The sequence below is a fragment of the Diplotaxodon limnothrissa genome, linkage group LG7 (genome assembly GCF_057381915.1).
Source record: "Diplotaxodon limnothrissa isolate DT_005_m linkage group LG7, D_limnothrissa_male_GT1.1, whole genome shotgun sequence".
Lineage (NCBI taxonomy): Eukaryota > Metazoa > Chordata > Actinopteri > Cichliformes > Cichlidae > Diplotaxodon > Diplotaxodon limnothrissa.
Genome location: NC_140602.1, coordinates 52,393,779 through 52,408,443, shown reverse-complemented (window position 1 = coordinate 52,408,443; position 14,665 = coordinate 52,393,779). Strand labels below are relative to the sequence as shown.

At 40.7% G+C, this 14,665-nt stretch overlaps 2 protein-coding genes across 2 annotated transcripts; one reads left to right on the top strand and one right to left on the bottom strand.

Moving 5' to 3' along the window:
- Positions 1 to 3,286: 3,286 nt before the first annotated feature.
- Positions 3,287 to 9,558, top strand: phyhd1 (phytanoyl-CoA dioxygenase domain containing 1). The gene is made up of 11 exons (XM_085358411.1): positions 3,287 to 3,625; positions 4,520 to 4,678; positions 4,934 to 5,009; positions 5,099 to 5,146; positions 5,235 to 5,290; positions 5,375 to 5,437; positions 5,522 to 5,543; positions 6,388 to 6,516; positions 6,647 to 6,763; positions 7,160 to 7,286; positions 7,644 to 9,558. The coding sequence occupies exons 1-11, from the start codon at positions 3,593 to 3,595 to the stop codon at positions 7,687 to 7,689; spliced, it is 876 nt and encodes a 291-aa protein (XP_085214537.1). The 5' UTR covers positions 3,287 to 3,592; the 3' UTR covers positions 7,690 to 9,558.
- Positions 9,559 to 10,869: 1,311 nt separating this feature from the next.
- Positions 10,870 to 13,821, bottom strand: dolk (dolichol kinase). The gene is made up of 2 exons (XM_085358410.1): positions 13,708 to 13,821; positions 10,870 to 13,060 (listed from the first exon to the last, which is right to left on the bottom strand). Exon 2 carries the CDS (start codon positions 12,928 to 12,930, stop codon positions 11,359 to 11,361), a length of 1,572 nt encoding a protein of 523 aa, XP_085214536.1. The 5' UTR covers positions 12,931 to 13,060; positions 13,708 to 13,821; the 3' UTR covers positions 10,870 to 11,358.
- Between the last annotated feature and the right edge of the window lie 844 nt (positions 13,822 to 14,665).

The following is a 14,665-nucleotide window of genomic DNA, read 5'->3' as shown; positions in this document are numbered from 1 at the left end:
TTTTCTAGCAGTCCTTCACAAACAGGGAACAGTCTGTCTATTCTCTCCATCTGTCAGCTGCTGCTGGCTCTTCCTCCTCCTCTTCCTCACACACTGCTGAGTTTGTCCTGGTGGATCATCAGGGGTGCAAAGCCTCACAGATGATGTGCAGCAGTGGGTCCCTCAGTCTGTCCTCACTCTGGACACTTGCAGTTGTCACACATGGAAATCAAATGTGTGATAAGCTGCAGGATTCAAACACAAGTGTGACTTATAAACACATGTTCATACTTTTATTCCACAATCAGAGAGAAAGAAACAGAGAGAGAGTGAAGGACAGACAGACAGGTGGCAGTCTCAGGTGTACACTGCTACAAAACAGCACAAGAGAAGGAGGATTTAGTGTTTGTGTTATTACGAGTGCTAAACAAGAAGAGTTCCCAAATGGTACAGTGAACACATGTGTGACTCCTGCGATTAAAGCATCTTTCTTTCAGCTTAACGAGTGAACCGTCAGCTCGTTCAAACACACGTTAAAGTCCGTTTGGCTCGACACCACTGAACAGAGGCAGCAATATAACATAGCTAACATTAACAGTGCAGTGAATCCTGCTTGTGCCGTGATATTCAGGACTGCAAACGGAGCAGCATCACTGACTTTCAGCTTGTTGTGTTTGTGGATATATGACTGCAGGGGCGATTTTAGCCCATTTTGGGGGGTGCTTCAGCACCCCCCAAAATGAATCAAAGCACCCCCAAAGATTTCTTACTTTTTTTGAAAATATTTGCTGTTTGTGGGACACACTACTAAAAATACAAAAAGCATACAGTACTTAATTGAGATGGAACATTTTAACAACAAAAGTATAGATAACCCCCCCTCCCAAAATGGTTTGTTCCAGCTCGCCTCTCCCCTGCTCTGGCTCTAGCGCCTTTGCTGCCAGAGAGATGGTGGCTGAGACGCAGCAGAGCGGAGATGTGGGTACTTGGCTTAAAACAGGACATGTTAGCTGCCTTTAACCTTCAGTTACTCTTTATATAGTTAGGTAGGAGTCAGACCATGTTTCTTTTTAGCTGAAAAACATTACACCAGGTAACCTGCAGTATTGAAAACTTGTTTTCCGACTATGTTTGCTACTCTACAATCCGTCCTGCTCTGTAGTAAAATCAGCGATATTTGACCGTCCTGTTAATCTCATTGAAATGTATACAGCCTATTTAAAACCTAAAACTTAACATTGTCTGTAGCCTGCTGTTGTCACCACTGTTGCTACAACTGTTTGAAATGTAATGAGAGAAACTGGTTATTTTGTCATGTGCCGATATTAAACCCAAGGTACTAACTAGCTAACTGACTGGATTCCTATTAACCTTATAACTGCTGTTGTGTGTGTGTGTGTGTGTGTGTGTGTGTGTGTGTGTGTGTGTGTGTGTGTGTGTGTGTGTGTGTGTGTGTGTGTGTGTGTGTGTGTACAGAGAGACAGCCAGGTTCATAATGGATATGAGGAAGTTTTTTCAAAAAAGGAGCCACATTCAGGTAAAAGTATAAAATCAAATGATCCGTCAATAAAGGATAATGTTGGATCAGTGTTTCAGTATTTATATCTTTTATGTGGTTTGGTTATTTGTCTTTTGGTTGAAAGTACACTGAGAGAGGACTTTTTTATTAGTGATCTTAATAGTATTTTTTAATCCAATTGAATACAATCTATTTGTGTATGATTGTCTTGTCAGTCCAAAGAGGGAGAGAGGAAAGAGGGAAAAGTACAAGGTCAGGAAGAACCAGGTAAGAAAACAGACAGGGAACAGTGACAGGCACAACAGAAACTGTTAAACTGGCAAAGAAAAAAACACACAACTAATTTTACTCGTACAATCTGGAAGTTGTGTTCTCCCTATATTAAAGCTGCTATACAGAGTCTGCAAAACAAACTGGGTTGTCAGCCCTAGCACTGCATTACCATGTTGAACTTCAGTCAGAGGAAGTCACGGTTGCCAAAAACTTTTTGAATCTCAAGAGTGAGGCTGGTGCCATCCCAGATAGCTGTGAGAGGTCTTTTAGTGTCTTGAGTCAGCTCCATACCTGGCTGAGAAGGACCATGGGTCAAAGCAGACTCCAGCACCTGGCTGTGATGTCAGTTGAGAAAGAGATGCTTGAGAGACTTGACCACCAAAATGTGATAGACAGATTTGCCAACCTCAAGGTGAGGCGACATAGGATAAAAGAAAAGAAAAAAATCTGCAGAGCCATAGTAGCATCTGCACTAAACATCTTTTCATACATTGTATACATTGTACCAAAGGCCAAGGTGTCTCATTTTATTTTAATCTTTTAATAATATTTTGTATATTTCAAGGACTCTTCTATTTTTGGAGTGTATTTTTTATATATCTGTATTATATCATACATACACTTTAAAAGTGAATCTCTGTCCAAAAAATGCACCCAGTTTACTTTTTACTCACTATGAGAATCATTTTCATCATCAGTTTTTGTTTTTTTGTTTTTAAATTCCAATCCATTCTTCTTTAGCAGCATTTAAATAACCTTTATCAGATTTGATGGTTTTGTTACAGACTGGTCAAAAAAGTGTTTAGCTTTTCTTGCACAAATGTGGGATTAAATTGTGTTAAAATGTACAAAACAGTGATGTCATGTTTTGTGACGAGGACCCAGGCACAGAGAGACTTGATGAATTTAAGAATCTTATGATTTAATAAAGAAATTTGCAGACTTGCACAGAGATGGTAAAATTATGATGACTGATAATGGAGATGAAGACAACAGACGATGAGGACAGGGAGGAACAGAGGGAACTCGGGACAACTGGAGACATTTAGGGATGCAGGGACTGACAGAGACAGGGAAGAAGGCTCATCGTGATGAATAAAGTTTACCTTGCCTGGATAGGCAGCTCTCTGGGTGCTCAGCACCCCCAAAGCTCTGATCCTAGAATCGCCCCTGTATGACTGACTTTAATTATCCACAAAAATCATCAGATTCTCTGTAAGATTAAGGTCAACTATCGAACGGCGTATAAAGTAAAGGCTTTAAAACCAAGTAAAGGCTGAAAGTACAAACATCGCTAATGTCACATAACTTTGCCGACATGTGGCCAGCAGTAATGTTTTAATGTTCTTCATTATTAAACATTTGCACACAAATAAGTGACATAATATTCAGTACTTACTTTTGAAAGTTTACTCTTTGGCCGCTCCGCTTCCACCGTTTTTTTCGGCAAAATTATCCACACCCACCGCCGCACTATGAAGTCTGGGATATGTTGGGCCATGAAGTCTACACCGCTACATCCTTAAAATTCAGGGAAATGAAGGACGCATTTGAGGGACGCATTTCGAGCAGCCTTTGAATTGGGACAGCCTTCGGCGCGTCGCTGTGACGTAATCGGCCTTAAAATGTGGCCTCTGAGGCTGCAAACCCTGAATTGGGATACAGCCAAAGGTCCAGAAATCCTATTACGGTCTCTGTATGATAACACTTTAATTTAAGTAGACACGTCACGTGGTCGGATACGAACAGGCTGTGCTTCAACCAGGGGGAGAGACGCAGGCGCATCGGTCCCGTGCAGTGGATTTCTCTCAGCGGAACGCCATGGATTTTATGACAGATCAGGATGTGCAGAGGGTGAGGATTACTTTCCCATACCGATGAAAATGACATGGAAGTGCAGTTTACAGTTAAATTACCAATGCTCAGTTAAATAATTAGCAATTTGATCACTGTTTGCTTCGAATAGAAAACAGTTTTACTTTTGCGATGTCGATTGTGCATCAGAAGCCTCTTCCGTATTATATATGGTAATAAGATTGTATTTTGTCGCTGTATTCAAATGAAATGCACATTTCACATGCACAACACCCTGCAGCCACAAGTGGTCTACTGACGTCAGTAAACGCCCCCTGTTTCAGCTAGGAAAACACCATATGTGCCCTCAGGAGTAAATTCCCCATTTTCCAACACTTACTCTGTTCTTGTAAGCTACAGAAAAGCAGGAACTAACCCAGGCCATGCTGTAGTCTTGTAATCTTGCCGTAGTTTGCAAGCTTATAAGATAATATTTATAAAATATATATGTACTTAAACTATCCGATGGCAACTATTTTTCAACACATTCTCTCCGGTTGGGTTAAATCCTACGCAGCAGAAAACAGAACAATGCTGCAGGGCGGACAACAATTAAAACATGTTTTTTTCCCTCTTGTTGGATTATGATGCAGCTGTCATCCTTAAGAAATCAGTAACACAAGACACTCATTAGCCAAGAATAAAAAAAACAAAACTCAAATATTTTATGCAGCTGTTTTAATGTAATTATGCAATTTTAAACTGGGAACCGGCCTTAATATGTAGAATGTGTTTCACGTCTCATGGCTGTGAATTAAACTCTGGGTGTGACTTCAGTTTGAAATGTGAAAGAGACCTTTGTGTGAAAAGCAGGCATGAAAGGTCGAAAGGACGAGCCTCGGTGCTTCAGTTATTGCTCCTTCTGTCTGTAAACGGCTCAAATTTCCTTGACAGTACCAGGAGGATGGATACGTGGTTCTGGACGGGCTGCTGACCTCCCAGGAGTGTGATGAACTGAGGCAGAGGATGGCAGAGATTGTGGAGCGGATGGATGTCCCCGAACACTGCCGCACCACCTTCTCCACCTACCATGATGAGCAGCTAAAAACACAGGTGACCCAATGACCAACGCTGCACAGGATCTTTAACACTGTCAGCTTTCCTTTGAACAATGTTTCTTTCACATGCTTCCAATGACATCACCACTTGCAGATGCAGGTAAGGCAGCTGAGTGCGCACCCTCCTGTAGTCTTTCTACAAAATTAGCTTCACATTTACAGTTATTTGCCTCGACCTCTTTGACCCTGCAAGCAGACTCTTATGTCAACAGTGTAGTCAGTGTCGGTGTCTTTCCCCTCTGACCTGCAGGGAAATGCTGACTATTTCATCACAAGTGGAGATAGGATCCGATTCTTCTTTGAGAAAGGGGTTTTTGATGACAAAGGTGAGTTCCAGTGAAATTCTTTCTACACTGTCTTTCATTTCTCATGCTGTGAAACTCCAAAATGAGATGATGCTTTTCTCACCTTGCAGGGGAGTTTATTGTACCCAAGCAGCGGTCACTAAATAAAGTTGGACATGGTGAGCTTTTGGGGTTTTCCAACAACACATAGCCTATAAACTGTTGCATAAAAATCTCCTAACTGCTAGGTTTTTTTTTTTCTTTTAGCACTGCATGCCTATGAGCCGTTGTACGAAAAGGTTACACATTCGCCCAAAGTCCAGGTGAGCTAACAGGTTGACGGAGTGAAAGAATGATTTACTGAGTCACAGAATAACTAACTGTCCAATGAAATGTCATTCTCCTAGGGCATAGCTAAAAAGCTGGGCCTAGTGAGTCCTGTGATTCTCCAAAGTATGTTCATATTTAAGGTAAATGGCCTTATACTGTTAGACAGTGCTACATAATGACTTATTAAAACGTAAAGACTGAAATAAGAACCTTATCTTTTACAGCAACCAGGCATCGGTGGGGAAGGTAAGAAAATTCAGCAGAATATTTTTGTCAGTAATGAGTACACATTCCCGATCACATTTTTTAACCAAAGATCCCTTCTTATCCTTATTTCTGTCTCATATTAAAGACACTCAAATTTGGTATAAAAACACGAAAGTAAAAGCAAAAAAACTGACATAAAAACCTTGTAAATAATGGAACATTTACGCCGTGGCCACATTATTAGGAATACCGGTAAAATCTGTTTTGCCATGAATTCCACCTTTTGTGAAACTTACATCTTTTTGCCTTTTGTTGATGGTAGTTTATGTTAACGGGGTGCCAAAATACTGCCATGACATTTCATTCTACTGAAAGTGAGGCATGAAAGCGACTAGCCTAAACACAGGTTAGCATTATTCTAAATCCCATCAATATTTGTTTTGTAATGAAGCTGAATTTAAGTCGCAGTTGGAACCTTGTTAAAGTTTAAAAGGTTCAGTGTTTTCCAGATGCTGTATAATATGACCTATATTTCGGGAGGCCATCCCATGACTGAAAATGTTTAATTTAGAAATTTATCCCTAAACGATCCACCATGTCTGCCACTTCTTTCTGTCCAGTTTCCTCAAATTCTTTAAGGACACACTGCACACTTTTGGCTGATAGCTGATTGGGAATTCCAGTGTCACTGACAAAATACGGTTTTATGGAAAGGAAATTAGAGATTTATTTTATGTCAGGCTTCTATTAACAAAGTAAATACGGTTCATCTGGTTAGTTAGATGCAAAACCTATAACAAAACCTTCAGTTTAGAGGTGGTTGTCTGTATACATTCATATAATTTTAAATTATATCCATAGCGGATTCTCATGTGTTTCTTAGTGACTCCACACCAAGATGCTACATTTCTGTACACGGAGCCCCTGGGCAGAGTTATGGGGGTGTGGATTGCCCTGGAAGATGCTACTATTAACAATGGCTGTCTGTGGTTTATCCCAGGATCACACAACAGTAAGTATCTACCAGAATGTCTGTATAGTGTATATGTTATCCAGCTACTGCTCTGCCACATATTTCTGAAATAGTTTTTAAGGTTTATTTATTGCATGTTATAATTTAATATTTTCTCTTTTTGCCCCAGGCGGTATCACTAGACGTATGGTGCGTACTCCAAAGGGCACCTTTCCCCTGACCGACTTTATCGGTAGAGAGCAGACATACGATGACGAGAAGTTTGTTGCCGCACCAGTGAAAAAAGGTCATTAGCATAAATCTAAATTTAGTCGGTGATTGATGGATGCATTTTTGAATTTTGTGACATTTTGCAACTGAAATTGTAAAAAAAAATGTTGTTGCTTATAAAGAAACTTTTGACCGTCGACAGCTCAGGACAGTTCACCTTAGATTAAATGCCATGAGTTTTTTTCTTTTTCTGCACTGTTATAATAATAATAATAATAATAATAATGGATTGGATTGATATAGCGCTTTTCAAGGCACCCAAAGCGCTTTACAATGCCACTATTCATTCACTCTCACATTCACACACTGGTGGAGGCAGCTACAGTTGTAGCCACAGCTGCCCTGGGGCAGACTGACAGAAGCGAGGCTGCCATATCGCGCCATCGGCCCTTAAATAAATTCCCTTGTTCAGGTGGTGTCATCCTGATCCACGGACAGGTGGTGCATCGAAGTGCTGAAAACACCTCTGAAGAGTCTCGTCATGTCTACACCTTCCACATCATGGAAGCCCAGCAGACCCGCTGGAGCCCTGACAACTGGTGAGACTTTATCCGTGTGGGCTGGCCTTGTGACATTTCTTTTATTTGACTACATATTTCTGGCAAGTGATTGTCTCAGTTAACATGTAGTAAAATAGAGATGTTCCTCATTAATTTGTTTAATGTCAGTTTTGTGTTGATGCACACGTCAAGTAGACTTCAAATAAGTACAGATTTGTTTAGAGCAACCCTTGTGTGTGTTCATACAACATATCTAGATTTGTATATGTCAGCATTTAGTTTTGTATGGAAAATCAGTGTTCTCTCATTAATGCAAACTTTATGAAACAAGATGCTCCAAAGAAATTTCCCAAGCCTGACCTGTCCATCTTATTTCCATCTCTTTGGTCCTGTAAGGTTGCAGCCCACTGAAGACCTCCCTTTCCCACCTCTCTACACTTGAAGGATTCTTTGGCATCCGGTGCTGCTCCCAAAGAATAACCAGCATCTATGATATTATCATCAAGGAAAAAAAATCAGATAATACTGTTTCATTAACTTCCCAAAGAATGGCTGTGCTTGCAATATTCTTCTGATAAGGGTAAAAGGATCTTATTACACAAGAAAACTATAGGCTGAATCCTGAGCTCAGCCTATTGTTCCTGTATCGATCGTAGCCAAGTGTTATTCATGACCCATGATAGCAAAGACATAGAAAAAATAGACATGTATAAATAAGATATACTACCAGTCAAAAGTTTGGACACACCTTCTGATTTAATGGTTTGTCTTTATTTTTATGGCTGTTTACATTGTAGATTCTCACTGAAGGCATTGCAACTGTGAATGAACACACATGGAATTATGTAGTTAACAAAAAAAATGTGAAATACCTCAAAACATGTTTTATATTTTACATTCTTCAACATAGCCACCCTTTGCTTTGATTGCTGCTTTGCACACTCTTGGCAGTCTCTCAATGAGCTTCATGAGGTTATCACCTGAAATAGTTTGTGTCCAAACTTTTGACTGGTAATGTAAATCCATCCATTTCTCTAAACTTGAACAATTTGGAGTCACTGGGCTACTGAGAGGTGGCTACACCCTGGACAGGTTCACAGTCTATTGCGGTCTATTCACACCTATGGTCAATTTAGAACCACCAGTTAACCTAACTTACATGTTTTTGGAGTGTGGGAAGAAGCCGGATTACCTGGAAATCACTCACATAGGCATAGGGAGAATAGACAAACTCCACAGAGGTGGTCCCCAACCCCAATCACAAACCCTGTGCTGTGCTGTCTGCAAAACATTTTTGTTAATATCTTAAACTTCCAGAATAGTTCTTCTGGGGGACATTCAAAATGAATGTTTTGATATGCTTTGCCACTCAATACAATTCTGTTTATAAAGCACTAAATCACAGTTTTATATTTATATAAAATATAGATTATATTTTAGGGTAAAGAACCTACAATAATGAAGAGAAAATCCCAACAATCTGATGACTCCCTATGAGTGAGTACTTGGCAACAGTGTGAAAGAAAAACTCCCTCTTAACAGGAAGAAAGCTTCAGAATTACCAGGAGCAGGGAGGGAATACCATGTGCCACGACCTTTAGGAAGTGATGAGGGAAGGAAGACCCAGTTGAGCATTTCTTTGAAATGGTGTACATCTGGGAAAGAGGCTTTGAGATGCATTTTTTTCCTTGGTCATGTCAAAAGTGACACATGCTCATCACGTGTATAGTAACCATATATTTAAAGGAAGTCCAGGCCATGGATTAGCTGCTGTGTTCTCTGCAGGTTTCAGGCTGTTAACAGCAGCAGGTTTGCAGTTGAAAGACTACACCTAAACTTCCTTGCATGCCTCAAGAAAACAGCTCAACACCAGACTGATTTTGCAGCATGCAGCATTATAATTATGTTAACACTTGAAACCATGTTTTAATAACATTGTAATAAGTCTGTTAACTCCATATTTAACCAGCTTTCCTTCCTGGCTTTAAATAGACTTTATTGATATTGCACTTTTTCAGTCAAAACACTTAAAGCACACACACATTCATAGGATTTTTTTTTTTTTTTTAATTACATACTGTACAACGCGTTTTTGATCAGTCTCACACGCTGCTGATTTACCTGCAGCAGTGTTGCTTTCATCCGATATACTGTGTTTGAAATTTTTGCATTTTTGTGCCGATTTGATCGTCCTTAGGAAAATATACTGTTCTTCCGCCAGTATTCCAGTTTGACAAATTCAGTCTGTGCATCTGCTTAGCCAGTCTGCTTATGTCAAGTTATCACAAAAAAAAAAAAATCGCAAGCTTGGCCAATCTCTGGTTCCTTACTAACCAGCATTTAGACTAATAATTTTTTCTAACTTAATTATAAATTTGCTGGAAAAGTGTTTTAAATTGTGGCTGAAATTTTTTTTTTTTAATAAACATTTTTTTTGATCAAGTCTCCATGGAGATTTCACTGTGCAACTGACATTTCCACCCACCTTTATTAAGCATTTCTTCATCAGCATTGTCAACAGCTTTATTCTTGTGCAAGATCTTTTTAAATGATTTGTGCCCAAATAAGACAATGAATTCCTCCATTTATAGACAACAGTGAGCATCTCTGCTTTCAAGTATGTTCATTTTAAGACCCAACTTAAAATGAAAAAGACAAAGCTTTATGTACGTGTAATTATTAAGCGCAGCATTCAAACTCCTCGTGTTAGTGTCACAAATCAAAGTGAAAAAGCGAAGGGATAATCTTTGTGTTGTTAAAATACAGTCGCTCACATAGGTCCTACATCTCAATCTTCAAAAAACAAAACAAAAACAACAACAACCCCCCCCCCCAAAAAAAACCCCCAAAACAAGCTTTGTTTGTTCTCAGATGTTCTGAAACATGCAATACTAAATTTTTCTTTCAGAATGTAAGAATGTTGGAAAAAGAAACACACCAGCAGGATCATCAGAACATTAAAAACAAACAAACAAAAACAAACATACAAAAAAGAAACACTTTTTACAGATGAACTGAAAACAGCTCCATTTCCTTTTCTGCAAATGACGAGATCAAACCCAATAGAAATTATAGTATATTGCTATAAAGCACATAAAACAATAATTTAGAAGTAACTCTTGCTGTAAAAGTTGCCAAAACGTAAAGGCCTGTGTGCATGGGTGTGGCCCAAAAGCATATCTACAATGTCCAAAAACCCCCCAAAACACTAAAGGCTCAGTATTACAAGGAAATGTAGATATTTAAGGGGTGTAGGGTCCCATTAAACCACAAACCGGTAAGCAAAGTTGATTTATCTGACAAAAATATATGCGGTAGGACAACCGGCATACACATTACAGTACTGCATTATCACATCAGTCTCATGCAGGAGCATAGTGTGTTTCTACCATATATAAGTATAAATCAGCCCTTTAAATAAGAGTTGAAATGGGCTGCCATGCTAGCGTCTACAGCTTCTATTATTGTAGGTTGTGTGTGATAGAAAATAGACTTCTTAAGGCAAGTATTTTCAGAAGAAACTTCTTCATATTGCCATCAGGGAGGCAAACATAATAATAAAGACGTGAGAAAGTTGATTAAAAGACATATCAATAATTTAAAGTTAACTTATGTTCTTCGAAAGGCAATACAAGGCATGTATCTGTTTACGAAATAAAAACGACAGGACATTTTGAGTGTTTCTTGCCGATTATAAAAAAAAAAAAAAAAAGGATTTCTATTTAAGAAACACTTTTTTCCCCCTCCACACTCTGCTAAACTGAGTCTCCCGTTGCATAATTTAGGAGCTGTTGGTGTCGGTGGCAGAGAAAACATACGCCACCTCTGTCGCAAGGCTCAGACTTGATCTAAAATGTTCCACTGGTCATTGGAAAGGATACTGAAAATGATCTAAAGACAACAGACTGTCATGCCAACACTGTCGCATGTAAAGGTTTGTCGATACCCTGGTCGGTTAATCTGACTGCTTTCAATCGCATTGTGCTGGTCAAAAATAACTACCGATCATCTCCACAGACTACGAAAGACAGCTTTTTTTTTGTCCCAAGTTCACCACCAGAAATGGCTGAGAAACAGGCAGTGGATCTGCTTGTTTGTATGATCGGTCCATTCAAAGCAACAGGAGGATGAAGAGGTAGAGTGGAAGCAGCAGGTTGTCTATTTGGGAGGTGTAGGCTTCCAGCATGGCCACCAGAGTGATGGAGCCAACAATCCATGAGTAGGTGGTGTTCAGATTGATGCTGCTGTCAAAGATGAGAAACATGGCCACGGCGATGATCTGGGCGAACACAGATGTCGCAGTCCCCTCTAAGGTTTTCTTGGTGCCGGGCCAATGGATCTCCCCCATGGTACTGCCAAACACAGAGGCCACAGTGTCTCCAACTCCCACCGCGAGCACACCTGCGTAGGGCACCAGGCCACCCGCCCCTGGAAGTAGTCCCTTAGGGGCACAGGGTCCAGGAAACAGCCAAATGGGCAAAGACATGCCCAGTAGCAGGTAAATGTGGGTGAGGATGAGAGGCCCAGAGTCCCGCTCATCCAGGAACAGAGTGAGCAACTGCCTGAGCAGCTGACCGAAAGGCCTGATTCGAAAGTAACGCACATACTCCAGGAACAAGAAAACCGCCAGGCAACCCACAGATGCCACATGGAGCAGCTGCCTGTCGTAGATCAACCCTGGAATGTAGGTGGCCACTACAATCAGATGGAAGTACTTCCTGACGATGGTCGACGCCTGGTGCTTCTTGGAACCCGACTGGCGCTGATAGTTCTGATGTAGCACAACGCAACTTGCCACGACAGACAGAAACACCCAGTACGCCAGCAGGCAGAGTCTCCTGTCATTCAACGTGATGAAGTCCAACAACCACATGAGGGGGTGGCGACCGATGAACAAAGACAGCCAGGGCATCAAGATCCCCAGACCCAGAACGGCTGTCATCATGTGAAAGAAGAGCGATGACCCCCAGCTCTCAGACTCCATGAAACAAAAGAGCAGGGCAAAGAAAACGCCCAGCAGCAGCGAGCCCACCACTAACACCGGGAGGAAATAGTTCACCGGGTCACCTTTGACCTCCGCCAGGTTCAGGGAGCGCTTGATTAGCTGGTTCACGATGAAGCTGATCCCACCGACAATGAGGAGTGCCTCTCCGGGCGTGAAGCAGCGTGGCAGCAGATAAAGCACAATCAGGCTGAGATAGACAAAGATCAGCAGCACCTCCAAGACCTCTATGACCTCAGACACCGTCAGGGTCTGCTTTGTGGTGTAGAGAATTGCGCTGCCGGCCATCCCTGCAATTACACAAGTGTTGGTGGGAACAGGTCTTGTGATTCCCAGTGCAATCAGGGAGAGGAACAGGGCTAGCATCATGCCTGTGATGGTGACCACCATGGAGAAGCGCTCAAAGTAGACATTCCCTGAGGCAGAGCACTTTTCTCTCAGTACCAGGCCCAACAAAGGCATCACCATAGAGGCCGGAACAATGCCGCTGTTCGCTGAAGGGCGAAACTGGAACACAGCACCCCCAGACCTGAGCAGACGGTCCCATTTATGCTGCACATAGAAAGCCTGTATCACCAGGGCTATGCTGCACCAGGAGTGCTGGTTCCAGACCGCCATGTGGACACATAGTACCACTGCCAAAACTACAGTGGACTCCACGTGCACCGGGTTGATTTGCATGGCTGCAGGGTGGGCGCTCACAAAGAGGGAGGAGGGTTGATCTGAACAGATGGTGTGCAGCAATGAAGGCCTTCTTCTGTCACTTCCTCTCTCTCACAGGCTTCATCATTTGGAAGGTAACTTTCCTTTGCTATGGATGTCCGAGGAAAAAGGGGAAAAAGTGTTAGCATTTAAGAGAAAAAAAAAATACAGATCACAACAAACAGAAGAATGTGAAAAAATTAGATTCAAATGCTACTGTACTGAATGCTGAGTCTTTTCTTCGTTATTCTAACTCTGAACCTTGATCATGCTTTATCTGCTTCCTGCCATGAACTATGACCACACTGAAAATTCACCCCGTCAGTGAGAAATTCACACAGCTCAGATAGCACGAGTAAAAGGCCACACATGAAACACATGTTCTTTCCACATCAGCTGCAACCTTTTGTTCCTGTGGGGGTCGGAGTTTGAGCTGTCTGTGTAGTGTGAGTTCTGTTTCAGCTATGGAGGCTATGCTTAACAAATGGTTATGAAAGCTGAAGGATACATTAGGGAAAGAAAATCAAAACAATAAAACGCCAGTTTGTTTCATTCATTCATACAGCCCAATGGGGCCAGATAATTCTCCCTACACCGAGGAACGCGTCTCTCTGGCAGCCGAGGATGCTTTAACCTCTGACGGCATCAAGCTAACGGCAGACTAACAAGCTCACTGTACAGAGCTAGCAAAACGCCAGCAGTAACTACTGGCAGCACTGACGCACAATACAGGCTGACAAAGACAAGCGTACATACCATACAAGCGCTGCGTTGTCTGAGCGGACGTGTGCAGTGAATCGCTATGAATCGGTGCCGTCCTTTCTGGACAGATTTGTTTCCTTTGTCAGCTGTCGGTCCTCTCACACCCAGTAGGAGGGGGCCATCTTTGACAGCCGGGTCACGTGGTACACTAAAAAAGTATCTCTTAAAGTCGTTACTTTTAAAGATTGTTTTAAATTTACTTTTTAATCTTAAAATTTGTGAAATAATTATATCACTATAAAGCGCATACTTTAAATAAATAAATAAAAATATGTATTTATTTATTTTGGTCAAATTCAGACTTCTCAGGCTATTTTATACATGTAATACTTGAATAATTATTTGTAAAAATTAATTACCCGTAAGTCCAGAGGATCGCTTTGATACATGATATACTGAATTATGGAGTTAGGGGGAAACACAGAAGTTTTGCCAAAATGTAGCATAAATATTTTCGAAAAGGTATGGAGGCGATTGGGATGTGTTTATTTTACTCCAGAGGATGGCGTTAAAGTTGAACTCAGGACGGCCGCTGCTTCACGAAGAAGAACAAGGCTTTTTTTTTTTTTTTTTTTTTTTTTTTTTTTTTTTGATGAATCGCAGACTGTTTATTCATAAGTTCAGATACGTGCTCGTTCACTCTTTTATTACCTAATTTTTTTTTTCAAAATATTAAACTTTATTAAGAAACAGTATACAGAACATGTATACAATCAGAACAAAATTAACATATGCCAGGGGGTGTAATACAAAGAATTACATACATTCAAATAATTTGTAATTACTACAAATAGTAATAGTTTTCATAGCCTTTTTGTTAAGTGATCCACTAATCAATTTTATGTAACATAAAACATCATTATAGTAATGTTTAAAATTAGGTTTTTTGTTACTGTATTTGCATTTGTGAAAATAAAATTTAGCTAAGATAACTAATAAGTTTATTATAAAG